This window comes from Falco biarmicus, chromosome 16 (genome assembly GCF_023638135.1).
Source record: "Falco biarmicus isolate bFalBia1 chromosome 16, bFalBia1.pri, whole genome shotgun sequence".
Lineage (NCBI taxonomy): Eukaryota > Metazoa > Chordata > Aves > Falconiformes > Falconidae > Falco > Falco biarmicus.
This window is the reverse complement of record NC_079303.1, coordinates 7,239,762-7,257,429: the sequence shown is the minus strand read 5'-3', so window position 1 is coordinate 7,257,429 and position 17,668 is coordinate 7,239,762. Positions and strand designations below refer to the sequence as shown.

Here is a 17,668-nt window from a genome sequence, read left to right as displayed (position 1 = left end):
ATGGTGCCACCCACAATTGTGCCATATACTCTGATTTAACTGCAGTGCTTTGTGGAGAGCTGATTGCCTCTTGGCCACGCACAAGCTCATTCTGCTTTTATTACACCTTTCTGATGGAGGAGAGAACAAAAGCTCAGCCTGTCTGAATTAGGAGAAATAAAGGGGGATTTGGTTGCATGTGGGAAAGTTTCAAACTCACTTTCTCAAGCAAAAGAGCCCAGCATGAACCACGTTCAGGCAGCCAGGTCCAGGGACACGAGGGAACAGCCTCAGCGGTTTGGGACCTCTGACTCATAGCCCAGGCCAAAATGCCTTTGAGGAGTGAGGTCTCTGAGCACCACACGTCACCTAAAGCTAATGCTCTGGCTGTACAAGTTCATAGTACGGTTAAATAACTCCATATACTGCTCTTGGAAACGCCAGATAATCTGAAATAATGCCCCGAGCCTGCAGAAGGGTTTTATGCTTTGCTGAGGTAAAGCTTTGCTTACAGTTTCCCTTGTGCCAAAGGGGAGCCCAAGGCAGGAGGCGGCTTCCTGATGAGGCTGTGTGGTCCCCCTGCCAAGAATTATTTATCAGTTTCTGAAGAGAGTCTGCTGGAGACATTTGGAGGCAGCAATACCCAGAATAAAACCTAACTCTGTGATCTGGTTGTGGTTCTCTCACTTTAAAAGGGTTTCCCCCCCCCCCCCTTTTTTTTTTTTTTTTTTGAGGGAAACTTAGTCCCAGTATCTTGGAAGTGTAAGGACTGAGGGTGGAGAAGAGTCTCCGCACTGGGTTGTCTGTGGCTTGGCTAAGGAGTTGTTTGGTCTTGTATATTTAGGTGTGGACTGTTACTTGTGCAACAGGTGAAAAAATGCAGCTTGCTGCAAACACTCCAGAAGTTAGGAAATTTGCTGGATCGGTTCCTTTTGACCACTGGAGGTGTTCCCTTGAGTGTTCATTTCCATCACATACCCAGTTTCTATACAGAGATCAGGAGCGCCTATTGCACTCATTCTTGTGCTCTCCCTGCTTTCCTAGCATTAGTAGTCCAGGGGAGAAAAAGGATAGAAATGTCCTTGGAAAACCATACAGCTGCTGTTTTTCCTCCTGCAGGCACATCTCCTTCAAAAGGCACCTTCCTCGGCAAATGCACGTATCCAGCATGGACTACGGCATGGACCCGCCAGCTGTGGCTGAGCAGCCGACCAGCATCGGTCGCATTAAGCCCGAACTCTATAAGCAAAAATCTTTTGACTCTGAGGACCCCAAAAAAGAAGTAGCAAAAACTTGTGGGAAAATTAACTTCACTCTCAAGTATGACTATGAGAACGAGACGCTGACTGTCCGAATTCTCAGGGCTTTTGACTTGCCAGCCAAAGACTTCTGCGGCAGCTCAGATCCCTATGTGAAGATCTACCTCCTGCCTGACAGAAAGCGCAAGTTCCAGACACGAGTCCACAGGAAGACTCTGAATCCCACCTTCGATGAGTCCTTCCACTTCCCTGTGCCCCATGAGGAGCTGGCAAGCAGGAAGCTCCACCTGAGCGTCTTTGACTTTGACAGGTTCTCCAGACACGACATGATAGGAGAAGTTATCTTGGAGAACCTGTTTGAGACCTCAGACCTTTCCCGGGAGACTTCCATCTGGAAGGACATTCAGTATGCAACGACGGTGAGTATCTGCTTCGGAGGGCCATCCCTGCCCTGGGAGTGCCGGCAGCGTGGTGCCGTGGCGTGGCCATAGTACCGTGCGTGCAGAGGACGGGTACTGAGAGTGTGGTGAGCGGTGCCAGGACAGGTTGGTATTCTTTTTTTGGCTGGACTGCCTAAAGGGGTAAGTCCCGCACAACAGGCATCCGACAGGTTTATTGCCTCTGGGCAGATGGTACCATTAGCCCTGGGGACCTATGGCCATCGTGAAGGCTGCTGTACTCAGAAGCCTGTCAGCTTCACCTGAATCCCCATTTACTGGAATTTCTTCTCCTTACTCAGTGAGGGAATTTCATCCCCTTGCTGTTATCTCACCCACAGCGAGTCTCACTGGTAACAGGTTTGCTAAAAAACAACTGAGGGGTCCAGTATGTTCCCTGGCTGGCCTCCCACTGGCACATGAAGGGTCTCAGGTTCTGGCTCCCTGCCACGTGCACATGATAACAGTAAGAAATAGCTCAGGGGGCCACTACCAACCCCTCGGTGGTACTGGGCTTTGATGTACTTGAGAGTGTTGTCCGGTTCGTGGCTGGCAACTCTTCCAGAGCTTGATGTGGGTCTTTTAGTAGTTCTGTTGAAATCCCTCTGAAAGCGAAGCCAAGTGTCAGAGAAGGAAAAGTCCCAGCCACCTTCAGAGTGGCAGGGAGTTGGCAGGAGAAGCCACCTCCTCACATTGATCGCTGAGAAGCAATGACATTAACCTGTACATAATAGCTCTCCGCTCTTCCACTGTCCTCCCAGGAGGGCCTGGCTGGTTCTAAGGGCAAATAAATGATTGAACTGCTTTGCAGTTGAACCCAAACTTAGTTGTTTTCTTTGTCATTTCATATTGTTATTTCTGAAACTGGGATGTGAAGTGTCCTTCACCTCTGTGGCTGAAAGCACAGGCCCTGTCAAATCCTTCCTAGTGATTGGCATAAGCCCATGACTTGCAAAAATCTGTTCTGCAGTGTAGCTCATCTCATCCTTTTGCTCTCCTGCTTTCTGTATGGGGGAATGAACTGTCAAACATAAATATTTATTGCATTGTGGTCAGCAGTATCAGAAGACATTCGCTTTGTAACTCTCCGCAGCTTTCTTCTCAGTACCACGTTCCTTAGCAGTTATATACTTTGGTCATTACTATTAGTGCTTGTTCTTTCATTGTAGCGTGTTTGTAACAGTCTAAAAGAACTGTGAGGTCTGATACACGTGCCACAGCTGGGACTGGGTGCGGGAGCTCAGCGCCTGGGCACGGTGGGGAACATGGTGCGCGCGCAGCGTTTGGCCCTGGTAGGCAGCTCTCAGTCTAGCAGCTGCCCTGGCAGGGTGCAGAGAGTGGCTGTCATGCTTCTGCGGCTGTGCAGGTTTTACTGTGCTGGTCTAAGGACACCGAGGTGTGTGTGGTGCCTGCCAAGTGCCCCAGGGCACTGCTGGGAGCACGCTGCGAGCTGCACCTGTGTTGCCTTTTGAGCATCTTGCCTGCAAGTGAGGTGGGAGGGAGGCACAGGATCAATCACAAGGAAAGTCAATGGTATTAGTTAGCAGGGTGTTTACAGTTCTTGGCTTTCCGTCCACAAATAGCCACATCTGTTATGATTAATGGATAGTAATGAAAGGAAAAATGCTGGCGAAGAGGCAAGCAGGCATCAGGCACATCCATTTGCCTGGCAAAGGTTTACTAGGAGAAAAACAAGGTGCATCACACATGCAGATGCCTCTTGGAGGCATCTACCTGTTTGTATCTGCTCTGGCTCTGAGACTCAGCTTGCTGTCAGCTCTGCCAGGTGGGCTGTGATGTGCCGTGGTGCTGAATCCTGCTGTGGAGCCACTTGTGCGGTGGCAGGGAGTTACCATTTTCCTTGCTATAATGTCAGCACACAGTGTGGTGAACCTCAAGAGTTCAGAGGGAAAAGACCTGTGGGTGGAAGTGGGCCCGGGAAGGGTAGCACTTGGTCTCACTAGAGGAAAAGCACATAAAACATGAAGCTGTAGGAGAACGTTGTGGAGTTTTTAAGCTGTGTATGTTCTGTGTTTTGCTGGGATGGTTCTGCAAGAAACGGTGAATGTTTTCCTAGCTAAGTAAACTAATTTAATGGGACTTCCCCCCCCCCCCAAAAAAATACCCCAAACCCAAAACAGGTGAAGAGACACCAACAGAAGGGTTGTTGAGGGAAAAGCCTACAAAGAAGGTGTGAGAGGAGCAGAGCCAACATCATCCCCAAGACACTTTGTGTAGCAGTCCCGTAGAGCTCCTGCAGAAACATTGAGTGCTGCATTTGGCTCCATCCCCTCCTTCTCTCTGTGCCATTCTTTGGGAATGGGCCAATATTGGTACATCTCAGCTGGTTGTAACACACCCAAGGACATTTCTGTTTAATCAAAAATGAGAAGGGTAAATACAGTTTTCATAATACCCCCAGAAAGCTCCTGGTGACTAATAATACATTAGATCAATTGTGTGGATAAGAAGATCGGAACACACTTAAGCAATGATATAAGCTATTAAAATAGCTAGCACTCAATTATTCAATTAATGATTGTACAGCTTGTGAATCAGTGAAACATTTTTGGTTTCAACTCTGCAAAGGTTATGGATTCAGAGCTTCCATTATTTCCTAAGAGGTACTGATAGGAATTTTGGAAATGTCCCAACGTCTATAATCTGCAAGAAAATAATGTACCCACAGGACACGTTTTACTCTCTTGTATTTATGGTTGCAAAGAAAAATCTCTTGACCCAATACAATGAGGTCAAAGAACAATTTGTGTTAGTTTTATACCCTGAACAGATCTTGTCAGTGCAAGGAGAGGAATAGAAGATGAGATGATGCCCAGAGGGTGGCCCCATGATCTCATATAGGGCTGCTCTCTTCTGACACTTGTGTCCAAGGTTTCCTGCTCTCGTCCCTCCCAAACCAACATGAACCAAAGCCCCCGGGAGGACAGACCCAGCCCAGTGTGCTGTCTGGATGCCAGGCACCCTTGCACCATGCAGCGGACACAGCCTCCAGTATAGCCGGTCAGATTTGGGTGCTCATTTCTTTGGGAATAGAACAACCATTTCTAATCATAATTTCAGAATATTTATTTAAAATTATTTTCTATTGTCAGTAAGGTCTATAGGTGACACTGGTAGATGCAGTGTCTGATTGGAGCTGGAGGCACCAAAGTGAAAGTTACACTCGCAGTCCTCAGGCTTAGCTCTAATGCAGGGCAGTGTTTGTGGCAGGTTCCAGACTCTCCTTACAAAGCACTGCCTCCTCAGTGCAGAGTTCTTTATTCAGGCTCTTCGTTATGTAAAACAATTCATCTTAAAAGAGGAAGAATAAGTCTAGAGGTAACAAGTGCCATGTTTTAAAAAGGAAATTATAATTTCAGGTACATGGGTTTTGAGCAGTCATTTAAAGACACTGTAAATGAATGAGGCTCCATAAAAGGCTGAGCCCCCTGGCCTCCGAAAACTGGCTGTGCTGGGGCAGGCCCAAGTCAGCTCAGTTCTCAGGGTGCTGGTAACACCAGCGGTAAAAGTGCCAAACGTTTTGGAGCGCTCAGAGGTCTTGCTCATCGCTGCTGTGCCCCCGGAACAGCAGCCCGGCACGGGGGCACACGTGATGTTCAAGGTGCCACAGCTGAAACGCAGTCAAGGGTTGGAAGCTGACGGGGGCTCTAAAGGCGCTTTCATGTGTGATGAAACTGATCCTGGTACCTTAATATGGTACCTTTAGTACAATATTTTGTGAGGCAAGAGATTTAGCTCCCAGTAGAGACATCGAGAGGCACTAAAGGTAGAGGAATAACAACTCAGTAAATGTTTCCACATCTTCCATTATTGCTTAGTGATGATGAGGCTGTGACTCGACATCATTTTGTCACACTGGAAAGGAAGCTGTTTGGGATGCTGTTGGCTTATTAAGGTGAGCCAGAGATCGGAGCAGGAGCTCTGAGTGGGTGAGGGTATGAAACTGTTATCTACCAGCAAATAGCAGCTTCTGAGGCAACGTTTATTTAGGTACTTACAAGTCCAGTCATACATTGCTGTGTCCAGGAAACATTTGGCTGCCACTGTTTCTTTCATACACTCTGTGCTTGAGATTTTCAATTTATTTGCTAGGCAAGTGAACTCTTGTCAAGAATCAAGACTTTCATATAACGTTCATTAGTATTCGGCATGTCTAGGTGGAATATCTATCCTTTGCCTTACCAGAGAACAAGAAGGAAATAATTTGGCAAAAATCTCATCTATCAACAAGATCTATTCTTCTAACACTTAGCAAAGCTTTAAGTGCATTTACTTGTCTTTATAGTTCCATCGCTCTACTACTAGCAGCTACAATTTCTTTTCAGCAGATCAGTGTATCATACTGAAATGAAGCAAACACTATGTTTCCAAAAATGAATGGGTTGTTTGCTCTACAGATGTGGGATCTGTATGTACAAAATAAATTTTATTTCTTTTTATTCCACTTTTGGAAGTTGCTTGGAAAATTTCTGCTGACTTCAGATGATAATGTTTTCTAGTTTAAATAATACTTTTGGATTCTTTAATTTTTTTTTCATGAATTCCCGTGAGCAAGGCAATGATGCTTATCAGGAGATAAGGCTGCATGTACAAGAGGGCTGAGTGACGTGTGGAAGTTGTTTCATGGGACACTAGGAGAGTAAACTGTATTGGCCTCTGTGTAATCCAGAAACTACCAAATGTTGCTGAGTGCCATCTGCTGGTTAATTCACTATTTATATACATACATATATGTGCCTCACGCTGTGTTAGCTCTCTGAAGGCATCTCGGAGGGGTCGGTTGTCAAAACAACAGCAAGCCTGTCACTCAGTTGCCACTAAATGGGTCCCTTCATGGTTCTCTTCTGTTTTAAAGCTATGACCCCCGGGTCTGTAACTTATCTTGTAATTCGTGCTCAGCTTCAAAGAAAATCACCATGTTACTCTGAGCCATCTGCACTCTCTGCAAAATGCTAGGCACCGACAAAGTCCCTGAACCTCTATTACTGAACCAGTGGCGCCGAGCGCACTAGAAAGCCATGAGTGGGCTTGTCGCCGTGTCCGGGCAGAGAACACGGCATGGCTGCGTTCTGCCGTGGTCTTGTGCTGGGTTCGTACTACATTCCTTCATTTGAGGAGATAGATGTTTGTGTCACACCCTTGGCACATACGTATTGTACATTCAAGCAAAACTTGATACTAATATAATTTCCTTAATGGCCTTCATTTGATGTTAGATATCACTTCACTTCTGCGTAAGAAATGGAGCTGAAAAAGAGGCATGCATTAGCTGTGATGTTGCAGTAGGACTGTGCTGTGGCAGTGCAAGGTGGTCCTTCACTATGATTTGAAGCTGTAACATGTGGACACATGTTTTTTTTTCCTGTTCTCTGTATTCATTTTTAGCCAAACAATGGCTGGGATACACTAGAAGCGCTGCCATATAGCAACGTGTCATTCGCTTGAAAATGTCAGGAAGGAGAAATAGTGTGAGTGCTGCCTGAATCCTGCCTGAAATATCATGGTGGAGCGTGGAGGCAGCCTTGCTGGTTCTTGCATCTTTCCAATATAATGTGTTCTCTGTTTTATTGAAGGAAAGCGTGGACCTGGGAGAGATCATGTTTTCCCTTTGTTATTTGCCAACTGCAGGTCGCCTTACCTTAACAGTCATTAAATGCAGGAATCTCAAAGCTATGGATATCACTGGTTACTCAGGTAGGTGCTGGATGGCTGAGGACCCCACTGCATCCACACTTCTTCCTCCTCCCTCAAGGTAGTCTCAATGAACAGCAGGCATATGACTCTTGATGCCAAGGATGTATCATCATGGAAACACCTGACAAGCTTTTGTCAAGTATGAAAAAAGTGTTAAAAGTAAAATTATATTTTAAAACCATTCCCAAGGGCATGAATCCAGGGAAGGGGATTATACATGAATACGCTATTCAAGGAGATGGCCAGTGGCTTCCCATCCCTATTGAAGGGTTTGCAGGGCCAAAGCTCTGCTCCATCTCTTGGTTTGGAAGCTTCAGACCTGTTGCAGGTTCTGACCCCAGTAGTTTTACGTTAGTAGGGAGTTTTCCATCAGATAACCCCCTATAGCCAGAATCCATCATTTCACCCCAAGATTAGGAAAGGATCATGGTCCACCTGGGCAAATCCCATGTGAATGTACAGTGGCCAGTACTTAAAACTTTAGAATCAAAGTCACCTGAAGACTGTATGCATTCACAGTCTCAGAGAGTTGGCTTGCAAATTCAGCATGCACAAATTCTGGATTTCAACATAAAAAGCAGTTTCTTTTCCAGAAATCAACATCGTAGTATTTGAATTTCATCGGCGACTTGTGTAAAAGGCAGTAGCAATACAGTAAAAGATCTTTGCAGAAAAAATTTCTGCTCAGCTGGAGCTTGATGCCATATGGAATGTCTCAGAACTGAGACTTCAGATTAAGCCAGCTCAGTGTTTCTGTAATAATACATTGCACGTTTACTGTTACTTGAAAATGCATTGAACTTGCCTGGGCAGCCGTTTGTAACTTCAGGGCATTCTGCCATGACCAGCCAGTGGAAAGCATGTGAAGCAGAGCTGCCCTAATACCTTTTCTTTCTGCTGCTCTCTGACATTGGGGAAATGGGGTTTAAAATTCCTCTGCTTGCTGTCACTCTGCTATGTCTGACATTGGGGAAATGGGGTTTAAAATTCCTCTGCTTGCTGTCACTCTGCTATGTCCTGTTAGCAACTGGATAGTTTTGGTAGCAGTGCAGGAAAGGATCCCTGTAAAATAACCACCTCTGCCTGTTTGGACTGCCAAAATGCAGCATTGCATTTTGCTCTCTTAGGCGCATTTTGAAAAAGTTGCAGTTGCTCGCTCTGCGAGCACAAGTTGCTGCCTGTGGCCATGCAATTAGCACAAGCTAGGGTGCCTGAGTCCCCATTACCATCTTTGGAGGAATATTGGCTTATGGTTCGATGTTGGTTCTTCTTACACTTGCAAAACCCTTACCACAGCAAAACTGATGGAAGCGGCTGATTTTTCCTTGCAAGAAGTCTGCAGTACTGGTTCCTCAGTGCTGGAACCTCATGTAGCACTCACACCAGTTCAAGAAATGGTGGATTCAACTGGTACACAGACATGTACTTTTTTCTAAAAGTACATTTGAGGAGTGCCTTTGGCTCATGGTAGCTCACAGTCTGTGAGCTACTATTTCGATAGTGCTGTTTCTGTATTGTGATGGTACCAAAATAACCTTCCATAAGCAGAAGGCCTTTTCCTATCTCTTCCTCTCCAGATCCATATGTCAAAGTGTCATTGCTCTGTGATGGGCGAAGACTGAAAAAGAAGAAAACCACCATAAAGAAAAACACACTTAATCCTACTTACAATGAAGCAATAATCTTTGACATTCCCCCAGAGAACATGGATCAAGTCAGTCTGCTTATCTCCGTCATGGATTACGATCGGTAGGTGGGAGGCTCTGGAGAGCAGGAGGGGAAAACATCCCACTGGTTGCAGGTTTTCCAGCTCAACAGCCGTTTTCCTTAGTATCAGGGACTCGATTGCACAACTCTGTGGCATCAATCTGTCTCTAGCGATTTATTGTTGAAGTGTCATTGGTATTTATGGTTATGGAAAGTTACCTGCTGGAATAGTATGGTAAAGCTGATCCTTTGCTTTATGACATTTTCTTGAATGAGTACTGTGTTCCCCTTTGCTATTTGCTTGTCCTGCAAACCATCGTCCTATTTTAGAAAGCAAATAGTCTCATGCTAAGCAGCAATTGGTGTAGGAATTATCCATTACTGAACTTGTACTTATTCTTGCTGTACACCACTACACCACACAACCTCCAGATTCTGTATCTGGACTGATCTGCAGTTCAAATAATTTTAAGGCTGTTATAATTATCTCTGGCAATAGCAGCCCCTCACGGCGCTGAAGGCTGCATGCACTGGCAGTGGCAGACAAGATCTGGGTGTCGTCGCGCAGCTGCGACAGCCCGTGTTCACCAGCACCATGCCTTGGGGCACTCCGACAACATGGGGTCAGAAGCCTCGGTTAGCCAGCACACGGACAGTCTGAGCGAGGGATAATCATGTTTCTTTCCTGTTGTTCTTCAGGGTGGGTCACAATGAGATTATTGGGGTTTGCCGCGTGGGAGTCAGTGCTGAAGGACTGGGCAGAGACCACTGGAATGAGATGCTGGCGTACCCACGCAAGCCCATCGCACACTGGCATCCGTTAGTGGAAGTAAAGAAGTCTTTCAAAGAGGTGCGTGGAGTTATTTTTCCTTTTAATGCATGTGTTGAGTATGAGTGAGCTGGTTCAAGGCTTTCAGAGAGCTTCTACTTCAACTTGGGATTTTCTGACAAGAGCTGAAGGAATTTTCTCACTAGAAATAAACTCCAGAAAACAAGCATCTCTGTATTGTCTTGAAATAGCTCCTTGAGCTTGCAAGCAAGAATGAAAGGGACTGTATTTACAGATGTGACTGCTACCGTATTGGTTTTTCTCTTTTTCTTTTTTTCTTTTGTTTTTGCTTTTGCTTTTGCTTTTTAAATTAGAGACCAAGAGCAGTAAGGAAAGAGAATGCTGTTCTGATGGCAGAACAAATTGTCCAGGGATATCACCTATTTCAAGTTTAAATTTTTTCTTCCTAAAAGATTTTTCTGTTGACTCATCTTCAAGCTTTTGATGGAAGAATAAATAGAACAAATGTAATTGCTCTAAGCATCTCCAGAGAAAGAGATTCACTTGATGCAGCCCCAGATGATAAAATGGGGCTTGAATGCCTGGGTACCATTTTGACCGTCTCTAGCATTTTCTTTGTCTTGGCACTCCATTTTGTCACCCTTCTGTAGAACTCTTTGGTTTTTGCTGATTTAGGTCGTAAATTCTGCAGGAGAGAGATGTGGGAAATGGAATGCATGCTGTTGACACTTCAGGTATGAAAGGAAAGCCAGCATTTGCAGCCAGTGATAGCATCATAAAGGCAATAAAACCTTCCACTCTATCTGGGGCTAAGGAAGCATTTTCCCTCAAAGCCGCAGACTAAGTGCAGAAAACGCATCTTATTTTCCCCTTCAAGCTCAGATACTAAGCTCTACTGGAAGGCAGATACAGAGCTTGGTGATCTTCCACAGCACTCTGAATTAGTATGCATCAAGCCCTATGTTTCTTTGAAATCTGCTCTTTAACAAGAATGCAGTTTGTGCTCAGCGTGCTCTGTCCCATCTCATATTCATCAGGCTGGTTTCTGAAATTCAGACGTGCCCATCCCAGAGGCAGGTCTGCTGCTTCTGTGGGTTTCTTTCTTTCTCCAAGCATTTGTAAGCAGCAGCTGTGTGAGGTGATACCAGCCACCCGGGCACAGCTCTGCAGCAGTTTTCATTACTGCTGCATCCCTCGGTGGGCATTTCTCTATCGCAGATGAAGCGCGGCTGTGGGGCCCTGTGCAGAGCCAGGGTTTATCAGAGAGATGTACTCACTTCCCAGACCCAGGCCGATTACACTCAGTGGGAAAACCTGGCAATTAATATTTTAGTTTAAGACACAACAGAGGTGCATAGATCAGACAATGGAAATCTGAAAATTCACAGTTACTTGTATGAGGCTTGTGTTGTATGAGGCATGTATGTTACATATCATGATCTCATATTGCACCAATGTAAATTGGGAGTAACCACCTAGGTCAGCTATGCAGAACAGGTATAGATCAAAACAGAATTAAACCGACGTGCAAATTGTGTATGTGTGTATATTTATATATATATAAAATGGTAAATACTGCCTTTGGGTGGTGAGCAGTACCAGGTTTTCATTAGCCTTTGCATGCTAAAACACTGGCATCGTACACATGAGCCGTAGCTGTTTGGGCAGGCAACACATGCCATCTCACACCACCACTGAGAGCTGGGGATCAGCGGCCGCTGAGCTTCAGCATAAATGCTTAGTGATCTACCATTTCATGGGTTAGCTCAGTGTCTGTATCATCCGAAGCACCTCACAGCATGATACCAGCTGCCACACCTGACCCAGGGGCAGGAGTTCCTTCTCCAGTCTGTAATTTATGACTTCATTACACTATTTTTCAGATGCAGGTAGGAGTTTGAAAGAAAGACTCCTGTAAAGTTTTTGATAATCAATAGGGAAAAAAAAAAGCCATAATTATTGTGGTGAAACTCAGAGAAACAAAGGAAGGCATGTAAGATGACTCACCTTCTAAAATATACTTTGAAAACTACTGCTGAGCACGCAAGACTTTGGAAAAAAACCTGAATGAATCATTTCACCCCCCAGTGTACAGGTCAGGAGCTCTGCTTAAAAGAAAAGAAGAAAAAAAAAAAGGCAAAAAAAAGCGCCTCTGATCATCTGTTCTGGTATTTCTGCCACAAGCTGGTGCACAGAGCCAGCGAGCAAATGGTCCCTGTATTTATTTGCCCTTTTAAGTTTTAGCACTGCTGTCTGCAAATCCCTAGTGAAGCTTAAAAAAAAAGAACAAACAGAAAAGGCACAGGCTCCTGGAGAGAAATCCATGGGAAATGGTGTTTGTTGGTTACAAGCAATTGCATCATCTTTTCCATATGTGTTTGTGCATTTTTTAAAAGCAATCTGGGCTTTGTATCCTGTGTCATCAGCTCCAGGTCCCCGCACAGACGGAGGCCGGGCAGCAGGGGCCGATGGCTGTGGCCGAGTTGCCTGCCAGCTCCGCGGTCCAGCCCCGGGGCTGCCAGCCCCCTGCTCCATCTGCCCTTGACTGCAAGTGCTGGGGTTAAGCTGCTCACCCTCCATCCCTTTTTCACCCTCGAGTATTCTTGGAGGTGAGCTCAGGTTGTGCTGGCAACCTGAGCGGTCATCTTCATCTTCACCTTCAAAAGCATTTGCTGCTGGGTGCCAGCAAATGGAGTGTTTGCTTTCTGGCTGATCCTTGTGATTGTCCTCCATTTGCTCCAGTGGTTAGTGATGGCCTCTGCTGTACATCAGTGTCTTTCCTGATGGAGGGCTTGATCTTAAGCTGAAAGCAAGAGAACTGGGATTTAATTGTCTTTCTGAACGTATAAATTGAGCAGTGGATGACTGGAGCTGTTAACCTAGGAGCTGCTCTGTGCCTGCTGCCGCCTGCCCACGCTGCTCCTGGCTGGCCATGCAGCTCAGGGCCACAGGAGGGTGAAGAAAAGAGGCAACCTGGAATTTCTGTGCTAGCCTATACGCCTACTGCCCTGCCTGCTATGCCTTGGAAAAACCCTGGCCAAAAAAGGGGGCTTCCACCACATTGTGGCTGAGGGAAGCTCAGAGTTGCAGGTTCTGGTGGAGTCCCCAGGAAAACCATCATGTGTTGCACCAGGAGGACCAGCCGCGGCCCTGGCGCCAGGACAGGCAGATGGGTGCTGGACCACCGCAGCACAGCTCCCGAGCTGTCCCATGCGGGGGCCTGGGCCGAGCCGAGCCGGTTCCCCTGGCCACAGTGCGCTGATGCGCCCCCAGACCCTCGTCCCTGGGGGGGCAGCTTGACCCGTGTCCTGCCAGCCTGCACCCCTGTTGCGCTTTTGTCTCTTCCATTGCCAGAGCCTTGAGGGGAACTTGCTTCTGTTACATTTGATGTCTTTGGTTGCTCCACTTTTATCAACAGTGAGTAGCAAACAGTAATGACTGCACTTCTTTAATGACCATCGCCATTAGAAAGAGAGCACGTGCAAATGAATCATTAATTACAGACTTCTAAGTACTATCCTCCTCACACAGTTGTTTAGAAGAAGAGCTTGTAAGCAAAGACAAGAATCTCACTTAGTGTTGCATTTTGAAGTTATTCTGGCAATGAACTCTTGTCCTCAGCACAAAGCTGTCCCTGTTTTTCAGCCCCGAGGTTCCGCTTGCACCCGCTGCTGTGGCCTCGGCCGCCCAGGTGTGCCTTGGCCACCCCCCATCGCCCATTCTTCTACATTGCTCAGAACACCCATCAGCCAGGTTAAGTGATGTGTCTCTAAAAAGAAATACAAAATTTCTTTCTGGAAAGACTTTGAAGGGGACTTCTGGAAACTGGAAATTTCTCTGTTATCTATGAAAGACAAACTCTTGTCTGATATCACGGAGTAGCATCGTCAGTGCAGTGCAGAATGGGTCTTTGATGTTGCCGAGTATGTCTGATATTCAGCATAGGAGCATTTATTTGTTTTAAACATTTCTCCAGATAAAAACTGGTAACTTGGCTGAGAGCTAAGTCATGCCCATAATGAAGAGCAATCATTTATCTTTAAAGACATGCAAAACCAGCCTCTTCCAGATTTGTGGGCATGTTTGACTTTCATTGAACTGTTTGTAGCTTCTGACTTCTAATTACTAGTTACTAGTTGGTTTACCTTTTCTAATTAAATAAGGGAAAATATCATCCTCATGGCACACTGGTGTCTTGAACCTACTCTCAGAAGAGTTTTCATCATTATTTTTGGAGTAGCAAACATTGTCACTGTAACTGCAGGCAGATCAATGCGAGGAGCATGCGGCGGACTCTGCCAAAATCCCGTATCTATTGCAACTGCTGCTTATCTGCTCATTTATTGGTAGTTCGCATGGGAAGGCTGTATCCATATTATCAGTTCCTCAGGGATTTCAGCAAATATGTTTGACATGAGAAACAGAATAAACTGTTTTCTTACCTTAAGGTAGCTTGTTTGGATGGACAAATTTTCCAGCTTCTTCATTCATTAATTTCTGCTCAGCTCTGATGAAGTATGGCCCATATAATGCAAACCTGTGCAGTACTTTACAGACTGGTCTTTTTGGGAAATTGGCCGAATTCTTGACCCTATCTCTGCCCCTGCTTTGTAGCTGGCCTTGAACGAACATGAAGGTGCTTTGTGCACTGCACAGGCAGGGCAGACCCAGAAAGGGCTGGCGCCCATGAGCAGCCATGCCGTGGACAGCAGACTCCATAGCACGTCACCCACCATCATCAAGGGCTGCCTGCAGGGTTGCAGCCTGTGGCACACAGCAGCCAGGGAAGCACTGGGATGCAGTGGGGTGCACCCCCAAAGCAAGAAGAGGGCCCTTGGATGCAGTGGGATGCATCCCTGGAGCACGGAGGGGGCCCTGGGATGCAGGGGGATGCACCCCTGGAGCAGGGAGGGGGCATGGCCACCCCAGCCCCAGGCCCTTTGTTATTGCTGACACCGAGAACATCTGCAGACGGCTACTTGGCTTGCTCAGCCTTCCCGCAAGCACCATGCTGCCTGCCTGTTCTGTCATCTTCAGTTGCATTTCATCTGGAATGCCTTTGCCGAGCAAGGGTGAAGTTCAATTTGCTGAATGAGTTTTCACCCACAGAAGTGAAATTCATGCACGCTAGAGCATTAATATTAGCCAGCAAAGAGTTTCAGCTTACGTAGGAGAGGAAGGAATTGTTCCCGAGGGAGGATGGAGCAGTGGAAATACTCTGCCTCCTGTTGTCTCTAGGAGATGTATATCATTTGTCATTTGAATTTAATAAAATAACATAGTGAGATGGGCAAGGGTTCAAAAGCTTAAGGAATAATGGGTTTGAATTATAATAACAGACCCCAAGGCAGATGGCTAGTAATTTATGATCCCATAAGTATAGCAAAAAAAATGTTTGCTACATCCACTGACTCTCTGATCTGGTTTTCACTTTGAGAAATATCTCTGGCACTGTGGACATAGTTTCTGTGGAGTAAAATTACCAGACTGGAAAGACTTGAGTAATTTGCAATTAGGCAGTATTTCTAAAACAAAAAGGCAACAGCATGAAACCAGGAAACAGCAGAAAGCTGAACTGAGAGCAAACTTTGTCTTCATAGCACACCCAGACACCGATTATTTTTCCTTTTTTGTGAGCACTCTTCATGATTGTGAATTGATTTACAAAGCAATAAAGTAAATTGTTCAGTAATTCTTCCTGAGTGGTTAAACGCAGGCGTTCAATAAGTTGAAACAAGCTGTAAGGCAGATGAGAAAACTGTGGAACAGGAGACAGGCAATGCCGTAAGGGGACATGAATTTCAAATAATCTCTCCCATTTGCTGAGACGTTCTTTCTTTTTTCTCCCACCAGTGGCAAGGCCGGGCAGCGAGCTTTGACAGCCAGGGCTCCTGTCCCTCACCTAAACCACCACCCACACCGTGATCCCAAGCGCGGCCAGCGAGGTGGGACTAAACCAAGTTATTTTTGCACTTGGCCTACAGTCTCAGTAATTTGTTGCTGAGTGGCAGTGGCAGCAGAGAGACTTTCCAGTCTAGTTGTTCCCGCGTAAGTAAAGGCAGAAACCCGTTTTGTGGTCAAATATGTCTTTGTCTAATACGTCTCCCAAGGTGATTTTTTTTGTGGCTTTTACCGTATGGATCTGTTTCCAGAGGAAGAAGGTGGCCTGAGACATGAGCTGGAAGTTAGGTCTGTAAACTAACATGTAAAATAGTTTTTAGTGTGTACAGAGGCTGGAAAAGTGCAAAGATGCTCTGAATGTCTACAGACAGCCTAGGTGGCCAGGAGAGGGGACATGCGGACCGGCCCTGCTGCCCGGGCTGTGCCTGCTTGGAAAAGCAGCAGCAACAGGCATGAGAGACTTCTGATCTGCCAGCAGCTCTTTACTCTTGTGGTCAGCCCAAACCCAGCAGCGTGTTCACGGGATTCCTGTTCTTGTAGAGGTGTTCATGAGCTGTTAGCAGTTTGTGCAGTGTGTATCCCAAATTCCTTTTGTCATATATAAAAAATGCCGTTGATTCCTCAGGGGGGGGGAACTGGGTTTTTTTCCCTGTATTTGAAGTCTCCCTAGAGCTACTTGCATGAACGGTTTCTTGAAGACCCCTTTGTACCTGCTGCTTACCCCCCTGTACATCACCACGTCGCCTGGAGTGCAGTGGAGAGAACTGCGCTGCCACGAATGGGGCCCAGATGTACAGAGGGAAAGACGTTACAGAAACAGGTGACCTCCTTGCATGAACACTAGATCTTTATTTCTTATATCACCTTAGTAATAAAGATGGAACAAAAGGGTAAAGGGGAATATAGAAACACAACCAATACTAAAAAAAACTTCAAAAGTTTTTCCTTGAACTATCAGCACATCCTTACTGAAAAAAGTTTCTAAGGCCCAAACCCTGGAGGAGGATCAAGTTTTGGAAAAAAAAAAAAAAAAAAAAAAAAAAGAAACTTTGCTGGTCTCTTGGCTGCAGAGGCCAAAAATGAAGTTATAACATCCCAAGTACTAGCTTTGCAAATGCAGCTAAATCAGCTGATCTTTATCAGACAGCTGCAGATTTTGGACACTTTCTCATTGTGGATTTTTCTCTGAGTTAATAAGTACATTAGTGTTGTTTGTTCCACTGTAATTAAATTAAGTAAATGCAAATATTTTGGTTTTGAGTTAAAACGAGACTTGCTAGCAAGGCAGCCATTTCTCCTCACATCAGGTTAGTGGAACTGCACGCATAGGCCATGATCTTCAGGTCAACTTCAGTTTCCACGTTCCTAAATGTCACAGCATCAGCCTTCACTGAACATCATGACTAGCAGAGAAGGGTATTTGTTTGCGTTGTTTTTCTGGGTAAGACGAATCCTTTGTTCAGTGAAGGATAAATACATGTTTTCTCATCACACCTTATGTCTTAATTCTCTTTATGTGCCACATGCTGTAGAAGCAGAAACTCAATAAAATTATTTTATTTGTAAGACTTGCCTCGCGTGGTGAAATATTTCCTCTTGTAGTTATGTGATTTTGGACAGTTACAGTAACCACAGCAGATGCTATAAAACGTGGCCACACCAGCCCCCCACGTGGTGTGAGGCACTGCAGGGGCCGGCTGCAAGACACGGAGCAGAGGCTCCTTCAGCCATAGACTCTGCAGGTCTTGGTTGCCCTGGGACAGCAACACACACACCCCACCCCACCCACCCCCGGGAACTGCTGAGCACTAGTCACAGCAGAAAAATATATATATCAAGCACGTACACTTCACTGAAATAAAAAGGTAGTAAAACTGCAT

At 45.8% G+C, this 17,668-nt stretch overlaps 1 protein-coding gene across 1 annotated transcript in view; it reads left to right on the top strand.

Moving 5' to 3' along the window:
* The window catches only part of SYT6 (synaptotagmin 6), a 39,546-nt gene extending 22,192 nt beyond the window's left edge, over nt 1-17,354 (top strand). The window contains exons 3-7 of the mRNA XM_056362058.1: nt 1,099-1,657; nt 7,270-7,390; nt 8,968-9,139; nt 9,797-9,947; nt 15,741-17,354. Coding sequence (XP_056218033.1) covers nt 1,099-1,657; nt 7,270-7,390; nt 8,968-9,139; nt 9,797-9,947; nt 15,741-15,812 — 1,075 coding nt within the window. The 3' untranslated portion in view covers nt 15,813-17,354. The remainder of the gene's footprint in view (nt 1-1,098; nt 1,658-7,269; nt 7,391-8,967; nt 9,140-9,796; nt 9,948-15,740) is intronic.
* The last annotated feature ends 314 nt before the right edge of the window (nt 17,355-17,668 follow it).